Genomic DNA, 23978 nt, shown 5'->3' with positions numbered 1-23978 from the left:
AGTTTTTAAACAATATGTTTGGTCATAAGTGCTCCGTTTGTGATCGATTGTGGTTTAAGTTAGATTTAAAATCACCACGTGCTGAAGATGAACAATTATTAAGGGTAATAGTTGAAAATTACAATACAGTTGAAGATATTTTACTGTGTAACACGTGTTACCAAGCAATTGGGAAGAGAGCGATTCCTATAATGTCTACTTATAACGGTTTTAAATATGAAAAAATACCTGAGGGTTTTACCACCATGACTTAATTTCGGAAGAAGACTTTGTCTCACCACGAGTTCCATTTATGCAAATTCGACGGTTACGACATGTTCATGGGCAATATATAGATTTATGGACAAATCATTAATGTACCAGTCGAGGTAAACAATATGGTAAAACTCTTACCCCATAATGTCGATGATGATTACTGTATTAACGTATACGATAAAAGAAAAATAATGCATAGATCAAGCTATTTAATGGGACTGGTTAATAAAAGGACGAATAAGTGCATGAAAACTTCAGTATTTGCTTCAAACTTCCACTTTATTTATTTTACGATATTAAAATTAATGAAAGCTTCTTCAACAATAATAGTAATAATGAAATCGATCTAGAAGAAATGAGTGAAGATATACCGGTCGAAGAGAGTCTAACAGCACAACAGAAAACTCTACTTTGGAATGAAGATATGTATTTACGGATCGCTCCTGGAGAATATAATATTCCCAAAAGTATAATTTTTGATGAACATGCCGAAGAACTTTCTTTCCCATCGATTTATTTGGGTCACTTCCGAAAATTTTCGAACTAAACGAAGTTATGCGACAAGCTAATCAAAGTTTTGCAACAATATTAACAAAAATTGGTAATGGACAGTTGTTAGATCAGGAAGAGCTAGATTTAATTGAGTCACGGATTTACTCTGAAGAAGAAGCTGAGAGACTTTGTCCAGACGGTATACGATTGTTTTAATAAATCGCATTCAGTTGCTGAATACAACAAATAAAAATTTTGGAATTCTATAGAAGAAAAAGTGAATACAGAGGCAACTGGATATATATATTGAGATGTAGAAATGTTGAACAGCAAACTTCTATGCGTCCAAAAATTACATAAAAATGTCAACTATTGGGATACAGTGAGGTTTGCCATATCAAAATTACATTTGGTTTTGGAACAAACCATACATGATAACATCAACTAACATCGATGTATCAGATGGATTAGCAAATGGTGCGACGGGAAAATTACTTTTCATTGGAATATAATGACCCAAAGGAGAGATAGGTCGTTTTCTCTATGGCTAGAATTTCCAGAATCTCCAAAAATCGGAGAAAAATTCGAGAAGAAAGGCAAAGCAAGTATCAATTCAAAAAATAATCTTTCTCATCCACTGGCAGGTACCAATAGATCGCAAGAACATCATCTATACCACTAGTAATTGCCCTAATAAAACCGTTATTGTAAAACGTAATCATTTCCCATTAGTCTCTGCATGTGTGCAATGACGATTCACAAGTCCCAGGGAGCTACTTTTGGTGAGATTGTATATGAATATGATAAATCACACGTTCAACAACTCCTGTACGTCGCATTATCACGAGTTACATCAATAAACGGCTTATATCTCGTTTCAAAAAAAAAATGATAAAAAATTTTACCATGGCCGAAGAGCGTCAGTATCTACAATGGGTGATCTACAACATGAATTTCAGGAAGGCTGAACTTGAATCGACTTGAGACAATTACAAATGTTTTTATATGATTTCTCTAAATAAAAGAAAAGGGATGTCACTGTTTACCTTAACTGTCAAAGCTTTACGAGCCTTCATGTACAAGATCTGCAACATGACAATATAGTGTCATCGTCAAATTTTTTAATTCTTTTCGGAGACATGGATGAATAATGAAGATATTAGTAGACATTCCAAATTTTAATATTGTTGTTAATTACAAAAGCACCACGTTACGAGGCAGGCGGAGTAGCAATTTATCACAACGTAAAATGATGGAGCCTCGTGTTGTTACGCCAACAAATGGATCTCAATGCACAACAGCCAGAATCATTGTCTGTTCAGCTTTCGAGAAGTTGGAGAAATATGCAATGCCTGTGAGAGCAGAAATGACCAAGGGAGATTTAATTCTTGATCGTAGCCAACAATTACATCTTTCCCAACCAATCAATAAAATCAGTTATTGAATTTATACATGAAAATTTGATCAAATATACCCCCAGAGGTATCCGCGAATTCTCAAAAAGAATTATGATAAAAATTCCGATGATTTTAAGTGGCGATTTTAACATAAATTTTGCATCAGATACAGCGCTTCCACTTTTGATTGAAAGTTTTCTCGATACAACATTTTATTTAAAAAATGTGTAACAATCGCACTCAATCAACTACAAAGATCAAAAACGGTAATAGATGCAGTGTTCCAAATATCAACCAAATTGAAACTAAAATATTTGTATCGTATTTTAGTTATCATAAGCCTCTCTTGTATCATTTGTTGGGAAACTGAAAATATGGAACTTGAGTAATAGATTATGTAACATATGTTAAATAAAATATAAAAATATCTTTTTAAAATTAATCAAAATACTTTTATTTTTGAACAATTACCAACTTTTGTAATTAGTCCTACCCTTGTTATAAATATTCATCTCATTCTTTTTGTCGATTCACTGAAGTTTCCACTTCTATCGTGTGTGAATCCTTATTACACTGATAAAAAAATTGACTTGACTCAAGAGCTAAACTCTTGAACCAAGAATTTCATTTCGAAGAAAATGATTTTCTTGAGTCAAGAGAATAAATTCTTGACTCAAGAAAAGTTTCTTAGACCAAGAATAATTTCTTAGCTCAAGAATTTATTCTCTTGACTCAAGAAAATCATTTTCTTCAAAATGGTATTCTTGGTTGAAGACTTTGGCTCTTGAGTCAAGTCAATTTTTTTATCAGTGTACAAATATCACAGGTGAATGTGTCACCAACATGTCCCAAAATAGTCACAAACATGTCCCAAAATAGTCACAAAAATGTCCCAAAATAGTCACTAACATATCCAAAATAGTCACAAATATGTTCCAAAGTAGTCACAAAAATGAGTTGAAAAAATGACGTAAGTTTGAAAAAAATTTTTCATGAGAGTTTAAGAATGCTTAACTCTTATATTTTGGATTTTTGATCCGGTGTCACAAAAATGTCACAAAATAGTCCCAAATTGTGTCAATTTTGGAGCTTCCCGCTTAGGACATTTTTGTGACATCTTTTTTTTACACGGGTATACTTTCTTGAAAATATTCATACAACAATATCTTATGTTAAAAAGTTTGAAGATATGAAAAAAGCTTCCATAGTTACAGTAAGGATAATTGTTTATAGTAACTGTTGATATGGAGGCATATGTCAATTAAAATAGACAGAAAGAATCGACTACTATTCTTTTCAAAAAGCACTTATATCAAAAATATTGTTTAAGGAAGTCCTTTCGCTCCAGTTGAGTCACAACAACTGTAGTAGTCAATATTCGATAAATTAAAATAAAAAACCCATAAAGATTCCTAAAATTAAAAAATAAATAGTATATGAGGCATTAATTGTTGAAATTTTGATAATCAAAAAAAAAAAAAATAGTTAAATACAAAAATTAATTTGACTCTTGTAAATCAGCTGTTAGTAACCTGTCCGTGATTTGGCAACGCTTTATTTCGGTTGTTTACATTTCTATTTGCACAATATAACCTTAGCCATGTTTAACTTTTTGCAGTCAATGTAAATCCGAACAAAAACAGTTTCACTATAAAAAATCGCGCCAAGTCCCCGTTCATAAGACTATTAAGAAAAAAAAATTTGTTTTTTTCTTTACAAAAATATATAAAATAAAAAAATCCAAGTAACCGATATGATTGTTTATGATTTTCGGAAATTAAAAAAAATTGTGTTATAAATTTAAAAATTAAGAAAAAAAGAATTTTGGAACGTATTTAGTGTGGGCGGTTTCAAAATATTTTACTTTTAATGAAATTCGTAAAATCTATTTACTAGGACTTTAAAAAAATTTAAATACACAATGACGCACACCAAGTACGTTCCAAAATTTTTTTCTTAATTTTTAAATTTATAACACAATTTTTTAATTTCCGAAAATCATAAACAATCATATCGGTTACTTGGATTTTTTATTTTTATTTTATATATTTTTGTAAAGAAAAACAAATTTTTCTTAATAGTCTTATGAACGTGGACTTGGCGCGATTTTTTACAGTGAAACTGTTTTTGTTCGATTTTAGTATTTTTGTAATTATAATAAAAATTTACAATTGGTACCAACTTAAATCTCGCGTTGGTTGCATTTTTTATAGCAAACTATCCCCTTGAAACTACAGTTTATGTAAAAATAATTCCAGCGCACCCTGGCGGGTGTAGATGCAAGCTGTGAAATATCTTTTTTAACTGTAGTTTCCCATCTAATGAAGGATTACTATGCATTCTCGAATTATTTAGTCTGTGGCAGATCACTTTGCCCGTCGAAAAAAAGTCAGGATCGAAATTTTTGCGTTGCTATAGTTTGTGCTGATTAAATTTAATAATTTCAATTAGATTAATTGTTATAAGTGAATATAATTAATTAATAACAGTCAAATAAAGTATGAATTACTGTTATAATATACAATTTAGGAAAAAAAAGTACCGTAGAATTAAATAAAATTTTGCAACCTCAAAATACCGTTCTGCTTACAGTAAACATAGTCGGTAGTCTGGCGCTCCGTTTACAGTAGATTTGAACGGAACTTGGCGCCAGATTCTACCGAATCTGTGGATAAATAAATTAATTAAAAATGTTTAGTCACAAAACCATAACATTCTAATATCTCATGGCAGGAATGCTAGTATTTTTTAATTATTGTTTTATTTTTCAATTATGAATTATGAAAATTTGGTAACAATTAATTAACTAATAAGTATGTATGAAAGACATAAGCGCGTTAAAGTTGAGTTTTAATTTATTGAATGGTCTGAGGTGCAATTTCATGCTGACGTTTGACGCTGGTTTAGAGCGTCAAATGAGGTTAAATGGTATTGTGATGTAGCAGCACATGCCGCCATCTACATAGGATATAAATTAGCGGTTTATTTAAATTCAAATCAGACAAATAATTGATTAATAATATAATTATAAGAATAATTATTTGTAGAAAAATAATAAGAATAATATTAAGAACATCGTAACAAAGAAAATAAAACATATGGAATACTTAAATATAGAATGGTCACTCGAGAGGAAAATAAAATATAATATCTCAGAGAAAAAGCTATAAAAAGGAGAAACTAAAATCTTAAATAACAAATACATCTTTGTTTCTTAGAGACTCTAGCAAAATACTACAATTTACGACTTTGAATAAAGGACTTTATTATCCTAGGCTAAACTAAATATTCCCTTTTTTATGGCTTTTCTTCTAACCAGACAACGACTACGACGCCATGTGTTAAACACATGGTTAGTTTCACTTTTCCGAGAGAAAATTAAGCGAAGGCGTCACTTTTACTTTTGAGTCCCACTCTTGAAGAAATCGACCAATTAGAAATCATTCTTATAATAAATCCAACCCTAAAGCTAAAATCTCCCCTCTAAAATAAGTTATTAACTCGATGTAAAACTTAGGAAAATTAAGATATAGCAGTAAGCAAGTAACTCCTGAATATGAAACATCTTACAATATATCCCATATAACTTGCATATAAAATCTCATCATTCATAATACCGAATGCCAAATCCTCATCCTAACTAGTATAAATTAATAATAATATTAATTATTATTCACGAAAGTCCGTAACAGGAATACTTTCGTATTCTTTAGCGAATTTTAAAGAGCCCGCCGATCTGAGCCGAATCTAACTATAATATTGAGACATCTACAGCAGTAAAAACTTACTAAACATCGGATCAGATTATAACAGTATATAATTTCGACTGAAGCGCCATCTTAAATTAACGCAGCGTCAAAACTAAACATTGTTTAGTTTGTAAGAATCCGCGTCAAGCGTCAGCATGAAATTGCACCTTGAAGCTCGCGCGCTACACAACGTTGCCAAATTTTCTGACGCCATTTAAATGTAGGTTACTTAAAAATTTTCTGTGATTTTATAATTATAATTTCTCCATAAATTCTACGGCAACCCTGATAGCCACCTTACCTATAACTTACTGTCAATCTACGTCCGCAATTTGAAGCAAACTTGACGGAAAGAGTTGGCAAAGCGAGCGATTACCTATTAGTTACCTATAACTTACTCTGCAAATAGACGTCAAAACTTGCTGTACAAGTATTTCCGTCAAATTGTAGTAAAGTTGAAAGGAAATTTAACTACAAGTTTGATTGTTAACTTGTATTCAAGTTGCGGCCGTAGATTTCCGTCAATTTGCTTACAACTGTTGTTGAGTGAAGAATTACCGCCAACTTGATGGATAAATTAACCGTAACTGCTGAAAGTCAACACTTACTGAGAAAGCGCTGGCTATCAGGGAAGATATTCGCTCTGAGTGAAGCCATGGTAGGGGAAATGAAATCGACTGAAGCGTTCGCAGTGGTTACTTTCGGAGTTACGGGAGGCTATTATTCCTAAAATTGTAAGTAAGTACACGTGGAAGTATTTATTTTGTTTTAATTTTAATAAATTAAAAAAAAATGAGACACCAGAGTTGTTGTGTCTTAAAAAATACCAGCAGAAATATTTACTGCAATCTTTTTTATTTTTTATCATTATACGTACTTGTTGTTGATTCGTTTAACTAAAAAACAAAACTGCAATTATTACACTGATAAAAGGATTTATTAACTATTAATAATTTAATTTATTTGAAGACAATTATTTAATTTATTAAACTTTAATAAATATTTTTTAACATTCAATAAATATTTATTTGGTAGGAAAGTACATTTATTAATAGTTAATAACTATTTATTAATAGTTAACGAATATTTATTAACAGTTAATAAATATTTTGTTGAGTGAATTTGTTTTGCTTGTAATATCATATGATATGAAGATTTCTCATAAACAAAAATCATTTTTATAAATTATTTGTATTAATTATATTACATTATAATAACGTTTATTGTAAAATACCGAATTCTATCATAGCTCATAATTATCTTTTGTATTTATAAATATCAAAAAGGTTAATTTATTTAGTGAATTGAATTATTATCATGTATTCCAGCTATAGGATTATAAAAAGTGTCAAAAGAAAATGCTATTTTTGCTTTTGATTTTAAATAAATATTTGCTAACAGTTAAAAAATATTCATTAACAAACAAATCCTTCTATCGGTGTATAAAATTGTCACATATTTTTTATAACTTTTTTTTTTACAATTATTTATAAAATTTATTTATTTTTATGTTTCTTGCTATTGACATACGTATAAAAACATACTCTGACAGCCTCCCGTAGTTCATATTTTGACTGGCGCTGCTGTCACACTCATAGCGAATATATTTTATTGCAAAAAATCAAACCTGGATATTTCGAAAACCTTATTTTGAGTTTTTTTTTACCCCATCTAATCGGTGGTTAATGGCTGCGTTCAGGTTTACTAAGTTCTGAGCAGGGCTAACTTTATCTACCAAAAAATTAATTTTAGACACTGTTGTGAATCCGAAAGGATTGATCACAACGCTCTCTATATATTAATATAGAATTACATATAAAAAAGATGGCTGCAATAAATGATAGCGAGAAAAACCCAGGAAGATTTAAAATATATGTATTTTATTTGTAATAGTATCGGTAAGAAAAATAAGAATCTTTAAAAAATTGTAAACCTTTCTATTTTAAATTCTATTGTTAAGTATGGGAAATTTTCTATCATAAATTTTAGGGTGTAGACGAATTTATAATTACCGGAAATTCCCAAGGAAAAACTTATAAAAACTTTTAGTACTGTCCAGTTAGTTTAGACATGTAATGGTCACTTAGGATAAGATGCCGAACGTTTTGGAAATACTCTTTACAATGCTGGGAAAACCCCGTAGATCTTTATTTATTACTCTTTTTATTATCATAATCCTTTAAGTAACTTATTTTCCAAAACGTTCGCTTAAAAAAGGGATTGCTCGAGTACTCAAGACTAGGTCATAAAAACCAAGCATCCATGCGGGTTGCATATAGTCTGGGAATGTCGAGTCGCCGTGACGTCATCGCAGCATAGTCCCATTTTTGCCAACTCGAGAAGGGATGCTTGCTTAAGACAGGAGTCGCAGAGGCGCACGCAACTACCCTCACTACCCTCTGGGACTCTCCCACTCCAAAGGTACGAACATCTCAACCAGGGGAGTCGAAAACCAAGGAACAAGAAGGGACTTATCAAAAAGCAAGACTGTAGTACACTACGCAAATTTTCCTTTTTCGAAATTATTGTCGGTACTTTTTATTTTGTAACCTATTGAATAATAAATAATAGATTTGCGCGCAAGGCAAATCTAAATTAAACTAAAATAATTTGAGCGTTTTAAATTCATTAAATATTTACTATGCGAGACATTGATTCTTCCCGGTCAGTGCTGCTTTTGTAGGAATGGAAAAATGAATTTTTGGAAATCTCTAAAAATTAATTTGGAAATTTATAAAAATCTACTTTGATGTTAAAGGAAAAAATTATAAAAGAACTTTCGTAAAATAATAAAAAGCTATAAATGGAAACACGTAAATAAAGAAAATGGCTTATTAGTAAATCTGTAAGTTTGGCCAACTAAAGAAAAATAAATCTCTATTTTTGAAAATTTCTTTTACTGGAAATATTATTATTTGGTATAAATTAAAAAAATCTAAATAAATAAATAAACTTCTGTGTAATTGGAAATTTATCAATTGCAAAATTAATAAAAAAAAAAGTATATTATATAAATGGATATGTTTTCAATATTCTGTTAAAATAAAAATAATTCTCACCTTATGGAAAATATAATTTTCGAAAAAGCTTACGTTTGTACTATAGTATTTACGGTAATTAAAAAAAAAAAAATTAATTATTAATAAACATATGAATAGACGTCCGAACGATTTTATGGAATTTTGCAGAAATGGAATTCAATATTTTTAAAAACTTAAAAAAATTGAAATTCACATGAATGGCGATCAATAAAAAGAGAATCGGTAAATATGTAAATCTCTAAAAATAGAAATCTCTCAAAATGTATCTGTAAAAATGGAAATCTTTAAAAATGGAAATCTTTTAAAATAAATTATCATTTTTTTTTTTATAATTAACGAGAATTCCCAATGACTTTGAGAATTTCTTATCCAAAAAGAAGTATCGGGGATACCGGAAGCTCGACTACTAAGACATCTTCTCCGACAGTTCTCGCGGAAAACGCTAAAATACATTTTAAATCATCAGTTATCATGAAGTATAACTGAAGCTTCACTCCAAAGACATCTTCTCCGACGGATCTCGCGGAAAACGTTAAAATACATTTTAAATCATCGTTGTCATGGTTGAGTGAAGCAAACTGCTTACCAAGACATCTTCTCCGACAGTTCTCGCGGAAAACGCTAAAATACATTTTAAATCATCAGTTATCATGTAGGGAAGATATCTAGCAAACTGGAAGCTTCACTACCAAGACATCTTCTCCGAAAGTTCTCGCGGAAAACGCTAAAATACATTTTAAATCATCAGTTATCATGTAGTGAGGTATCTAGCAAACTGGAAGCTTCACTAGAAGCTTCATCTAGTTTGCTAGATACCTCACTACATGATAACTGATGATTTAAAATGTATTTTAGCGTTTTTCGCGAGAACTTTCGGAGAAGATGGTAGTGAAGCTTCCAGTTTGCTAGATATCTTCCCTACATGATAACTGATAATATAAAATGTATTTCAGCGTTTTTCGTGAGATCCGTCGGAGAAGATGTCTTGGTAGTGAAGCTTCCAGTTTGCTAGATACCTCACTACATGATCTGACGATTTAAAATATATTGTAGCGTTTTTCGGGAGATTCGTCGGAGAAGATGTCTTGGTAGTGAAGCTTCCAGTTCGCTAGATACCTCACTACATGATAACTGATGATTTAAAATGTATTTTAGCGTTTTCCGTGAGAACTGTCGGAGAAGATGTCTTGGTAGTGAAGCTTCCAGTTTGCTAGATATCTTCCCTACATGATAACTGATGATATAAAATGTATTATAGCGTTCTTCGGGAGATTCGTCGGAGAAGATATCTTGGTAGTGAAGCTTCCATTTTGCTAGATACCTTACTACATGATAACTGATGATTTAAAATGTATTTTAGCGTTTTCCGCGAGAACTGTCGGAGAAGATGTCTTGGTAGTGAAGCTTCCAGTTTGCTAGATATCTTCCTTACATGATAACTGATGATATAAAATGTATTATAGCGTTTTTCGGGAGATTCGTCGGAGAAGATATCTTGGTAGTGAAGCTTCCATTTTGCTAGATACCTTACTACATGATAACTGATGATTTAAAATGTATTTTAGCGTTTTTCGCGAGAACTGTCGGAGAAGACGGTAGTGAAGCTTCCAGTTTGCTAGATATCTTTCCTACATGATAACTGATGATATAAAATGTATTGTAGCATTTTTCGGGAGATTCGTCGGAGAAGATATCTTGGTAGTGAAGTTTCCATTTTGCTAGATACCTCACTACATGATAACTGATGATTTAAAATGTATTTTAGCGTTTTTTGCGAGAACTGTCGGAGAAGATGGTAGTGAAGCTTCCAGTTTGCTAGATATCTTCCCTACATGATAACTGATGATATAAAATGTATTGTAGCATTTTTCGGGAGATTCGTCGGAGAAGATATCTTGGTAGTGAAGCTTCCATTTTGCTAGATACCTTACTACATGATAACTGATGATTTAAAATGTATTTTAGCGTTTTTCGCGAGAACTTTCGGAGAAGATGTCTTGGTAGTGAAGCTTCCAGTTTGCTAGATACCTCACTACATGATAACTGATGATTTAAAATGTATTTTAGCGTTTTCCGCGAGATCCGTCGGAGAAGATGTCTTGGTAGTGAAGCTTCCAGTTTGCTAGATACCTCACTACATGATAACTGATGATTTAAAATGTATTTTAGCGTTTTCCGCGAGAACTGTCGGAGAAGATGTCTTAGTAGTCGAGCTTCCGGTATCCCCGATACTTCTTTTTGGATAAGAAATTCTCAAAGTCATTGGGAATTCTCGTTAATTATAAAAAAAAAAATGATAATTTATTTTAAAAGATTTCCATTTTTAAAGATTTCCATTTTTACAGATACATTTTGAGAGATTTCTATTTTTAGAGATTTACATATTTACCGATTCTCTTTTTATTGATCGCCATTCATGTGAATTTCAATTTTTTTTAGTTTTTAAAAATATTGAATTCCATTTCTGCAAAATTCCATAAAATCGTTCGGACGTCTATTCATATGTTTATTAATAATTAATTTTTTTTTTTTTTAATTACCGTAAATACTATAGTACAAACGTAAGCTTTTTCGAAAATTATATTTTCCATAAAGTGAGAATTATTTTTATTTTAACGGAATATTGAAAAGATATCCATTTATATAATATACTCTTTTTTATTAATTTTGCAATTGATAAATTTCCAATTACACAGAAGTTTATTTATTTTTCTGCCCTCCGGCCGGAAAGTAGCAACTTTCTGGCTGCTGCGCTAAACAAAGTTGCCACATTCCGGCTACGTCGAGCAGAAAAATAGTATACACACCTTGGCCAGTAAATAAGAAAGCCTCAGATCACATGTTTGTCAACCTCGGCTTCGCCTCGGCCAACAATTACATGTGATCTGAGACTTTTCTTATTTTACTGGCCTAGGTATGTAATATACTATATTTAGATTTTTTTAATTTATACCAAATAATAATATTTCCAGTAAAAGAAATTTTCAAAAATAGAGATTTATTTTTCTTTAGTTGGCCAAACTTACAGATTTACTAATAAGCCATTTTCTTTATTTACGTGTTTCCATTTATAGCTTTTTATTATTTTACGAAAGTTCTTTTATAATTTTTTCCTTTAACATCAAAGTAGATTTTTATAAATTTCCAAATTAATTTTTAGAGATTTCCAAAAATTCATTTTTCCATTCCTACAAAAGCAGCACTGACTGGGAAGAATTAATGTCTCGCATAGTATATTATTTAATTTAAATTATTCAAATTTAAATCTACTCTCCCGCCTTAATCTATTTACTGCGAGTTGAACGCCCTACAGCGTTCCAACGGGCGAATTAAAAGAACTCAATATATTTACTATAGCCAATTTGGGGCTATACAACAACACACTTAAATAAATATAAGGTAAAAGCCCCAATATATGATCATGTACCAGTATATGATCACTCCATGTATTTGTATATCTATACTCACAAATATAGGTATACAAATACATGGAGTGATCATATACTGGTACATGATCATATATAGGGGCTTTTACCTTACCTTGCATTTGTTTTATTATAGATTTTTTAAAAAAATAATATAGTTACTTTAAGTTGTTGCTACAAGATATGCTAAGATCTGGCAAGAACTTAGTAAACGAACGCAGCCAATGCTATAATTCGAGAAAGTTGTTATAAGGTCTGACTTTTTCGTAAAGGTGCGATTTCACGACGACGCTTGACGCCAGCTTCGAGCGTCAAATTTGATCACACTGTATAATTTCGATTAGAGTGCCATCTAGATAAAAAGCAGCGTCAAACTTTTAGCGTCAAGCGTCATTTTGACGAAATAAACGACCCTAGTTTTACAAGTAAGAAAAATCGAAAGTTTACTTATCAGCCTATGTTATACCCTAACCTATTTGGATCAACAATAACAACAACAACAACAACAACACATAATTTTTATGACAAATCAATCACAACAAAAAAAATGACTTAAACAATTTCCGCTAATAACTTTTTTCAATTTTCACATGCGGTATTTTTTTATTAAATTTTTTTCATAATAATTTCACTGTTATAAAATTCTAAAAAAATTTATAACATTTGTCAACTTTAGTGTCATAATTTAATGAATATTGGAATATTTATTAATATTTTTATAGATATCAATAGGTTAGAATAAAGAATAGCTATAGATTTTACCTCATCGAAATCCATTATATTTTTTTTATTTTAATGTTTCATAAACAATAAATAATATTTTTAATTTAATTAAATAGTACATAAGCGTCAATTAAATAAAGCTCAGAATTTTCAGCTTTATCACTGCTCTTTATCTAGATGGCGCTTTGATCGAAATTATACAGTGTGATCGAATTCGACGCTCGAAGCTGGCGTCAAGCGTCATCGTGAAATCGCACCTTAAGACTCGGAAAAAATACTAACATTTTTAGAAATTTTTTTTTTTCAAAAATATGCTCGGTGAAGTATAAATTAAACTTCACTAGTAGATACATAATTTAGTAGATACATAAATTGGGAGTAGGGATTCAAGCTCGACCGTTAAAGGGTTAAACGATTCTTGAGCCAAGAAATTTTTTTCTGGACAAAAATTTTTTTTTTCTCAGTGTATTATAATTAATTTTAAAATTTTTGTTAAATACCCGTGCGAAGCCAGGGCGAACTGCTAGTACTTAATAAAAATGTTGTGTACAAATATGGAAGTTAATCACTGCATTTTTATCTTTTTGTTTTTGAAAACATATTCATTCTTCAAAACTTTCCGACAGTTAAATTAAAGAAATTAAGAGCCACATATTTACAAAGAAATTAAATCTTCTTCAAAAAAATCTATTTACAGTTTTACGTTAATCGAATCTTTCTTATGATATTAGTTTGTAAACATTAATCTGTTTCTGTTGATTTATCTTAAAACTCAGGTATTTTTATAGTTACTTAACGGATTAATATCTAGAAAAAAAAACGCAAGTAATTTTAAAACTTTTTTGAAGGATTTAAAAAAATTATTTAAACCAAAAAGTAAAAAATATATAATTTCCCTACTTTTAATTTTTTTTTTTTTTTTTATGAAAGAAACTATACCATTACATTACTAATAAAATTAAGAAAACAGAAAAGTTCTTACATTTTTTCAAAGATATTGCAATTTTCAAAATTATTATTTAAATAGTTTCAGGGCGATTTTTTTTTTTTGAAAGCCTTTTGTTCCTACAAATGTATGTGCGTGTGCGAGTATGACGTGTATTTTGAAATAACTTTTTAACTGCTCGGCTGAACGATTTAAAAATTTTAAATAACCATTGTATAAACAGATAGATTTGTTGTAATTAAATTTCTGTTGTAATTAAATTAAACTTCTTGCGTTTACAACAATGCATTCTTTGAGTCAGTTAATTTATTGAAAAAGTCTCATGATTTTTGGTCGAATAATTTTTGAAATTCAATTACTTTTTTTGATTAAAGTAGTTGGGCCCAAAAAACAAAAATTCAAGAAATCTCCCAAACTCCGTATAGAAGTATTTAAATACATAATACACACGCTGTTAAAATTTAGAGACGATTTACCACGTCTAACCGAAGATAATTGCAATTGAAAATGACATTTTTACATAGACGGTATGGGAAAAAAGAGAGAAAACCGCGAAGTTTTATTATTTTTGTATTGAAGAAATTTTAAGAATTTCACGAAAAACTAATATTACTTAGATTAATACATGTATAATTACCCTACAAAATTCTGGAATTCCCTACCACATAGTTTTTTAGTAATCATTGATAAACTAGTAAAGTAAACAAATAAAGTCATGCGTGGAAGTAAGTGAGCAATAGCCCCTAAGAGAGACGACACTAGCGAGTGACAAAGACAGCAGTAGCATAAACTATAGGTTGGGAAAGAACTACCTTAATAAGAGAAATCATACACAGTAAATAATTGGGTTTTGAAGTAGAGATTCGAGTCTAACCACTCAAAGCGAGCACATCTCAGCACATGGCTGACTACTTTTCTATAATTAATCTCATCAATTAATTAATAAAACAACACAGATTGACCTCATTAGGTCAACAGTAAAATATTCCTATTACAAACCAGGCCGAATCAGTATACTTAAATAAAAATTTGTGTTTTTTAAATACTTTTTAAGGCTGAAGCTTCGGCCCCATGCCCGGAAATAAAACTAACCTCTCTTCATCTATCTCACAGCTGCGCACAAATACTCAAACCATAAATTCTAACTCTAATCCTAATATCAACATGAACAACAATTTGTCAACTGAAAATTATGTACAAGAAAAAGCAATCGAAAGTGAACAAGCGGTCCAAAACCTTTTAGACACGATGAATACAAACGGAAACGACCAAAATACGTATTACAACTTCACTTATGATGAGACTATGGATATAGGCAATACAATTGAGATCCAATCACAACCATCCCTTCACACAAATACTAACAACGAAATTAACCACAAAAGACAAAGAGAAAATGCTAAAGACGACCATAACCCAAAAAAGAAAAGCCTCTCACCACCTCTAGCTCAAGCTACTTTTCCAACAGACAACATCTATCCGGAAGATAACAAAGGACCGTATGAATTAATCATTGAACAAGATCCAGACAGCACAATACGAGCTCCTACTCACTACCTATCTCTATGCAAAACTATCACAGAAATACTCAAAAAAAATAATGAAATTAAAAATCTTAAAAACACTCGACAAGCTGGTAAAAAAGTCGCCATCACTCTTCACACAAAAAACGCTGCAAACAATTTAAAAAATCATCCAGACTTCAAAACCAGAGGTCTCATTGCCTATATTCCAACTCACAGAATGGTATGCCACGGAATAATTAAAGATATTCCCCTCGATTTTCCAATGGAAGACCTAAAAGAAGGACTAAACTCAATAGTCGAAATCATCTCTCTAACTAGATGTCAAAGAGCTGTACTAGAGAATCAGGAAAAGAAATATGTTCCTTCTAAATCCGTCAAAATAACCTTTGCAGGACAAATTCGTCCAAACAAAGTAAGTATTTTCAATGCTATACATAAAGTCTATATATACACCTCTCCAGTCAAAAGATGTACAAACTGCCTACGTTTCAACCATTCAGCCAAAGAATGTAAAGATTCACCCAACTGTAATCATTGTGGTAACTCACGTGAAAATCATCCTGATCCAACCACCTGTCCACTTATCGAATCACCTCCAAAATGCATAAATTGTAAAGGAGATCATGTATCTCTAAGCTCAATCTGTCCAATTCTTGCTCATCTCAAGGACATTCACAACTATGCAGCAATTAATAATATTAGCTACTCAGAAGCCAAGGGCGCAATCAAGAGCCTTAACCAAACACCAATCGCTCCCAGCACTTATAATCTTGCAGATTTTCCTCACATCCAGAGACCAACTTTACCCATTCAAAACCCGTCTACACATCTAGGAGACCAAACTAGACATTTTCAAACAACCAATAGATCATTTACGGCTGCACTTCGCCATCAAAAACCACAGAAGCTTACAGCTCAAACAAACAGTGACCAGTATAGGAATAACCAACAATTCCAACAAGAAAGAAACAGAAAATTTCACACAAAAATATATACTAACTCTACTCTCACTAACCATTCTCAAGAAAATTTGTACTCGCACATCAATTCTCCCAAATCAATCTCAAATTCTAGTTCCACATCAACACCTACAACTTCAACCCAACTAGTTGCATCACTACCTAATCTGACTCCCGTTAAAAAAAACCCAGGCCAACAACCAGAGTTAATCAGCCAAAATTTAATTGTAAATCTACTAAATCAAATCACCAACGTACTAACAATAATTAGTGACAAACTCGCACCACAATTGGAAGAAATTGGAGTAAAAGAACAAATTACCACCATTCAACAATCCTGTAATCTACTAAACACAGCTCTATCCCCTGGAGATAATCGACCAACTGAAGAATTTAACGCAATCACAAGTTCACAATCGAGCTTAAATCTTTCGCAAGAATAATGGCTCATAACTTAATATCAAGCTTAAAAATCTTTCAATGGAACTGCCACAGTGTATTAAATAAAAAAGGGGATCTTGAAAATATCATGCATAATTACGACTTATTAATCCTTTCAGAAACATGGCTAAAACCACAAAACCAATTTACTTTAAAAAACTTCAACATCATAAGAAAAGACAGATTAACTCTAGAAAAAGGCGGAGGTATTGCTATATGCATTAGCAAACATATAAAATTTTCAACAATTGATAATTTATATTGCATTGACAACAAACTTGACACTCTAGCTATCAAAATTAATACCACTCACGGCCAACTTTGTATAGTAAATATTTACAAACACCCAACTTTTACTCTTCTAAAAACTCATCTAAGTAATATCATAGATTCCACTAACGCAAATAACAACCCAATCTTACTGGGTGGGGACTTCAACTCACACCATACAGCATGGGGCTGCAACAATGACTGCCTAAGCGAATCAAATGTCGTAGATTTCTCCTTCGAGAATGACCTAATCATCCTAAATGATGGCTCTCCAACGAGGAACGTTAACTTTGATGAAAACAAATCTGCAATAGATCTTACTTTAGTATCTGATAGTATAGCCACGCTCTGCTCTTGGAAAGTAGCTGAAGATGCAATGGGTAGTGATCACTATCCAATACTTTTATCTATAAACGTAAACCCTGAACCCCACAACACTTTCAAACACAGATTTAACCTCAAAAATATAAATTGGGATGACTTTCAAGACCACTTAGAAAACAAATCAGAAGAGATCTCCTCGAACCTCCCTGACGCCATAGGAACGTATGATAAACTAATTAGCACAATCACGCAGGCTATTGAATCCCAAAACTTACCAAAAGGACAATCAAACAACCAACAGCAAAATAACAACAAACCAACAAAAACTAAACCTAGAAAGCACACTCCAGCTCCGTGGTGGACACAAAAATGTGCTGATGCTATTTCCCAAAGAAGAAGCATATAAAACATTCAAATTAACAGGATCATATCAAGACTTTTTAAAAATGAAGCAACAAGAGGCTCACACAAAAAGAGTACTAAAAAGGGAAAAAAAAGCAGGATGGAAGTCCTTCTGCGAATCATTCAATAGACAAACACCACCGCAGGTAATTTGGAACAGAATCAAATCTTTCAAAAATAAAAGTCTGAATACACCTACACTACTTCCTACCCAAAATACCCAGGACGAAATATACAGGAAAGAATACATAAATTCGTTTTGTCAAAATAGCTCTATATCCTCGTTATCTCAAGAAACTATTGATTATATATCATCATTAAATTACTTAGATTCAGACCAAGAAAATGACACAACTGACAACATAAACCATAGCCTACAATTCATGAATGAACCATTTGAGCTAGAAGAGCTCACAAGAATAATTAAAAACTCTAAAAACAACTCGAGCCCGGGTCTCGACCAAATTTCTTACGAAATATTAAAAAAAATACCAAAATCGATTATTGAAACTCTAGTTAAATGCTTTAATATTTTCTTCACATCAGGGAACTATCCACCATCATGGAGGTAAATTCTGGTTTTTCTACTTCCGAAAAACAACCTAGGTAAATACCGTCCAATATCTCTTGCTTCTTGTATTCTAAAAATCTACGAAAAAATGATAATGAACAGAGTAAATTGGTGGGCGGAAAACTTGAACATCATTCCAAACGAACAATACGGCTTTCGGAAAACAAGAAGCTGTTGGGATAACTTAGCCATTCTAACAACCAAAATCTACCAGACAAGAATTAAAAACAAATACCTAGTTACAGCCCTCCTAGACATAGAAGGTGCCTTCGACCACGTGGTACCAGAAATCCTTATCAAAAAACTAAGAGAAACTAACCTACAACCTGAGTATATAAAATTCTTCAACTTTATACTTACAACCAGGAAGCTACACTTCGTAACAAATGGATCCCTCTCAGAACCAGTAGACGTGGACCTTGGGACTGGCCAAGGACTGGTAAGCAGCACATTCCTCTTTAACTTTTATATATCCGATCTTATCCACGAAATTCTTCCCTCTTGCACTTTAAGAAAATTTGCAGATGATCTAACAATTGAATGTGAAGACGAAAATCTATATACAGCTTTTAACTCATTACAAGCATCAGTCGATAGAATACACAGATATCTCAAAATAAGAAACTTAAATCTATCACCTACCAAGACTCAAGTAATTATATTCACCAACAAAAATATAAATACAAACTCTAACAACAATCTGTACATTAAAATAAATAACGTGAAAATACACCCTTCAACTACAGTTACTCTATTAGGTATCCAACTGGATAATAAACTCAGTTTTAAACCACACTTTAAACACATCATCACTCGTGCTAAGAAACTTTTGGACATCATCAAAGCGCTTAGAGGTACCTGGTGGGGTGCCGACCCGATGTTACTGCTAAACATTTACAAGTCCTTAATCAGGAGTCAATTAGAATATGGATGTCATATCTTCAATACATCAAACCACACACAAATAGATAAACTCAACAAAATCCAAAATGCAGGTATGCGCTTCGCCATTGGAGCTAGAATCTCTACTCCAATTAATTCTTTAACTGCTGAAACTGGTCTTACTCCAATCAAACTACGTTTCGACGAACTTACCAATAGATATATACTAAAAGCTTTCTCATTAGAAAATTCAATCATTACTCAAGAACTGGACAAACTCTCTGACATATTAAGCAAGAAAAAAAGAAGCCCGAATATACAATGCCAATTTCCCCTCTTGAAAGCCTTTAAAAAACTAAAAAACTTTGAATCAATAATTCACACTCACCGTCTTCCAACAGCATACCAATACCCTTATACAATCAGACTGTACACACCAATAACCGACATCACATCAGGTACAAACTTTAAAACAATAGCTAATAAAACAGTCTCAAATAAATTCAACGAATTTGTCAACAAGCATCACAGAGCGGATACCTTGTTCTTCACCGATGGCTCAAAAACCACAAAAGATCAACATGTGGGCATAGGCATCCACTGTCCTCAGCTAAACTTAAATCTATCATACGCCATCAATAAATTCTCTTCAATCTTCACCGCCGAATGCCTTGCCATAAGTAAAACGATAGACATAATCACAAATCATCAAATTCAATCTTCAGTTATCTTCACAGACTCCCTTAGTGCTCTACAAACCCTAATCGGTTCGGACCCAACTAACTCCAAAAACTACTTAATTCCCTCGATTTTAAATAAACTAAACCAAGCCCAACAGCAAAACCTAGTCATCAAATTAACCTGGATACCAAGCCACATAGGAATCCAAGGCAACGAAGAAGCTGACCTTCTGGCCAGAGAAGCTACATTGCTAAATAACGTTTCTTTAAAAACAAAAATTCCGTACACCGACCTTTACATGCACTCTTCTGATATAATTAAATCATCTGTGGATAAACTCCTAAGACTAAACAGCAGATTTAAAGGTAAACAATACTTTCAGCATTACTACGAAAACTTTAGTAAGCCATGGTTCAGAAAAGTAGACATCATCAGGCCAGCAATCACAACCTTTTGCCGAATGCGGTTAAACCACTATAATCTCAACGCCAGTGCCTACAGGAAAAACCTAGCTGAAACTCCTGTTTGTGATTGTGGACATACATCTCAAGATCTAGACCATTTCTTCTGGAACTGTCTCTTATACAGTGTACACCGCCCAGCCCTACTCAAAGCGCTAGAAAAACTGAATTTCAAACCTCCCATTGACTTACATCTTATTCTCAAAAATCCCGCTCCTAGCCATGTCTACCTACTATACAACTTTATCCGCAAGGCCAAAGTGAACATATAGCTCCATCTCTAATTAACTAAACTCACAATATTCAAACGAACCTAGCGGTTCCACCAAGAAGTAAAAATCCAGTGAAATCCATCTGCCACAAGCTACATTCTTAAAAGATACTATACACAACGGCTAAATGAACCTAGCGGTCCGAGCCACAAATTAAAAAGAGAGAGAGAGAGGGTTTTGAAGTAATTTTAAACCTGATTGTAAAGAAAAATTGCACTGGAAGAGTTTCTAAAAATGTCTAAGTTCATTTTCTTGTATTATTATTTCTGTTATAAGTAAGTAAATAATACATTTTTCAAAAATCGTCAGACGTTTGCTACCATGATGTTCATTTATTATCAGTTACGAGTGCGTAAATACTATTGTTAATATAAAGTTGACACAAAAATAAATTACACGAAAAAACTGACATAAGGCCCTCTATGGGAAGATAATGAAAAGAAAATTTGAAATAAAAAAAAAAAATCAACATTAAATTTTAAATTTCACCGAAGTCAAATCAACGAGACGAAAAGTCGTCAAGAAGCAAAATTACGTTTAGTTTACATTTGATGAATTAAATTTATACTTACCAAGTGCTTTTAAAACTTTGATTCTATCTTGATATTCACTTAGCTTTGAGGATACATTAGTGTGAGTGAGTGACTTATGGAGAAATTTAATAGTAACCTCATACCAACACAAAGCCTTTTCAAATTGTTTTTCACTATCATATTCTATTGCTTTGGAAGCAGCCTTTTTAGCACCTTCGAAATTCGGATCCATTAATAATTTATAATTAAAACATTCATCCAATAAATACTGAAAAAAAAATTTATTTATTCATTGACAATTAAAAAAAAAAACTATTTGTACACACTGATGTTTTACAAACACTTAATAAAACTAATCTTCGAGTTACAATTTACAAATGAAAATTTTATAACAGACGTTAATTAATAATGTTATCGGAGACTTTGGTTAGCAATGAAGATCATTGTTTAAGGTTAACAGACATTTTTTTTTTTCTAAATAATTTTTTTTTTTTTTTTTTTTTTTACAAATCTTACCTTTTGATATAAGTAACTTTTAATAAGTATGAACTTGGTCGATATATGACAATTGAAAACTGCAACAATCGATGTATATAAATAAATATCATGCTTCTACGAAAGAAACCAAGAAACTGTTGTCTGTATGTAAGTACATACTCGACATGTCTGTATATATATGTTTAAGGTGATATCACTGGTAAATTGAGCGGTGACTTCAAATTTGTATCAAGGCTAGGCAGTTATCAATGTGTTTTTAGAAATTGTATTTTTCTAGCAACGTTTCGAATAAATTTGAGAATCAAATAAAATGAAGTTTCTAAAAAAAATTATCTAACTAATCATTGCGAACGCTTTATAATAATCCAAGATAAAGTCTTCTCTATAAAGTAATGAGAAAAATAAAATCAGGACTTCTTAATTTTTTTTATCACTTGCAAATTTTATTGATGATTCAAAATCGGATTTTGTTTTTTGAATATTATTAAAATAACTATATGATTTTTTGATGCAAATTTTTTTTTTCACACATGTTGAATGAATATGACTTAACAGCCGATCCCTACGGTTGCAGCTTTATATTTCTCACCTAGACAAAGAAGAATTTTGAAAAAAACGCTCTGCTACGTAATAAATTCACTATCAAAATTAATTATTATTCAATCGAAAGAATTTCCTTTAATTTCTTAAAACTTTATTCACCTTTAGGAAATTTATTACTTAAAAATTTTGAAGAAAATCTTTTAAAGTTTTATACACCGCGTACATTCTCAAATGCACTATTAGTAGCTGCTATGCAGCACAGCATAAATACAATGGGCTATAGCTGCTGCCAGCGCACTTAGGAATATACACCCAATCAGAGCCTTAATACTTATATGATACTCTAAATTTTTAGATAAATTAATTGATAAATTTTATGAACATAAAATTATGATTTTAGATAGTTATGAATTATCCATAATTTTTTGACGCTATCTAGATATTATTATTCAAAATAAATTTAACAGTCGGCCTATCATTCAAATCTATAAGTATTCTCTATACTTTATAAAAAATTTCATCTCGATTGGAAGTGTAGTTATAATTAATTAAAACCTATTAAAGATTATAAACTCTATAGATTTATATATTAATTAAATAATTAATGTTATTATTTATTATATATATATATAGATAGATAGATAATAATTTTATTGGATTCTGGAGCCTAGGCTCCCTCAGAACCATCATCAAATATACAGTAGCGCTCAAAAGTATTTTGACAAATATATTTAATGGTTTAATTAAAAATAAATATGAAACACAATAATCATTTATTTATTTTTTTAACACCTTTTGAATAAACTACAGAATAGTGTCAAAGAGGTTCTTATTCGTAATAAAAGAAAGTTTAATTTTTAAAATATTAGGAAAATGGTGGCTCAAAAGTATTTTGACATTTTTGAAAAAAAACTAATTTAACGCATAATTATAATTTACAGCAATAAATATATTAGTATTTAGTAGCATATCCCTTGGCCTTTATGACAGCCTTGCATCGCTCCGGCATTGAGTCGATTAATTTTTGTAATCGACTTATTGGAATTTGATCCCACTCATTTTTTAGAGTTTCAAACAAAGCGTTTTTGTTTGAATAATTTTGGGTTTTTACACTACGTTTCAATTCTTCCCAGAGATTTTCTATCGGATTCAAGTCGGGACTTTGACTTGGCCACTCAAGAACTTTAACTTTTTCACGATTTAATAAGTCACTAATATGCTTTGATCTGTGTTTGGGATCATTGTCTTGTTGAAAATACCACTTAGTTGGCATGTGATGTTTAGCATATGGTAACATCTGAGACTTTAATATATTTGCATACATGAACCGATCCATTTTTCCTTCTATTCGAACTAATGGTCCAACTCCAGACCGTGAAAAACATCCCCAAACCATCACACTACCACCTCTATGTTTAACTGTGGGTATTTGATACTGATAATCGTATTTTTTGTTTACTGGACGCCGAATGTACTTGATACCATCAGATGACATTAAATTAAATTTACTTTCGTCACTCCATAAAACTTTAGACCACTTTAAACTTGACCACGATATATGCCGTTTCGCGAACTCAAGACGAGACT

General features: G+C 31.5%; 1 protein-coding gene and 1 long non-coding RNA gene across 6 annotated transcripts in view; both read right to left on the bottom strand.

Annotated features, from left to right (window-relative positions):
* LOC123264566 (calpain-7-like) overlaps nucleotides 1-22018 on the bottom strand; it is a 30834-nt gene extending 8816 nt beyond the window's left edge. Inside the window, exons 1-2 of one of the 5 annotated variants that reach the window (XM_044727875.1) lie at nucleotides 21867-22018; nucleotides 21390-21618 (exon numbers count right to left, since the gene is read on the bottom strand). In XM_044727875.1, coding sequence (XP_044583810.1) covers nucleotides 21390-21582 — 193 coding nt within the window. In that variant the 5' untranslated portion in view covers nucleotides 21583-21618; nucleotides 21867-22018. Of the gene's footprint in view, nucleotides 1-3279; nucleotides 3450-14690; nucleotides 14728-21389; nucleotides 21619-21707; nucleotides 21815-21866 lie in introns of those variants that run through there. The other 4 variants (XM_044727872.1, XM_044727873.1, XM_044727876.1 and 1 more) reach the window with 4 other exon arrangements.
* LOC123264567 lies at nucleotides 6529-6861 on the bottom strand. Its single transcript, XR_006509373.1, has 2 exons — nucleotides 6771-6861; nucleotides 6529-6619 (listed from the first exon to the last, which is right to left on the bottom strand). It is a non-coding gene; the product is annotated as an uncharacterized LOC123264567 (long non-coding RNA).
* Nucleotides 22019-23978: the final 1960 nt, after the last annotated feature.

Source organism: Cotesia glomerata, linkage group LG5 (genome assembly GCF_020080835.1).
Source record: "Cotesia glomerata isolate CgM1 linkage group LG5, MPM_Cglom_v2.3, whole genome shotgun sequence".
In the NCBI taxonomy this organism is placed as follows: Eukaryota; Metazoa; Arthropoda; class Insecta; order Hymenoptera; family Braconidae; genus Cotesia; species Cotesia glomerata.
This window is presented reverse-complemented; position numbering and strand designations above follow the sequence as displayed.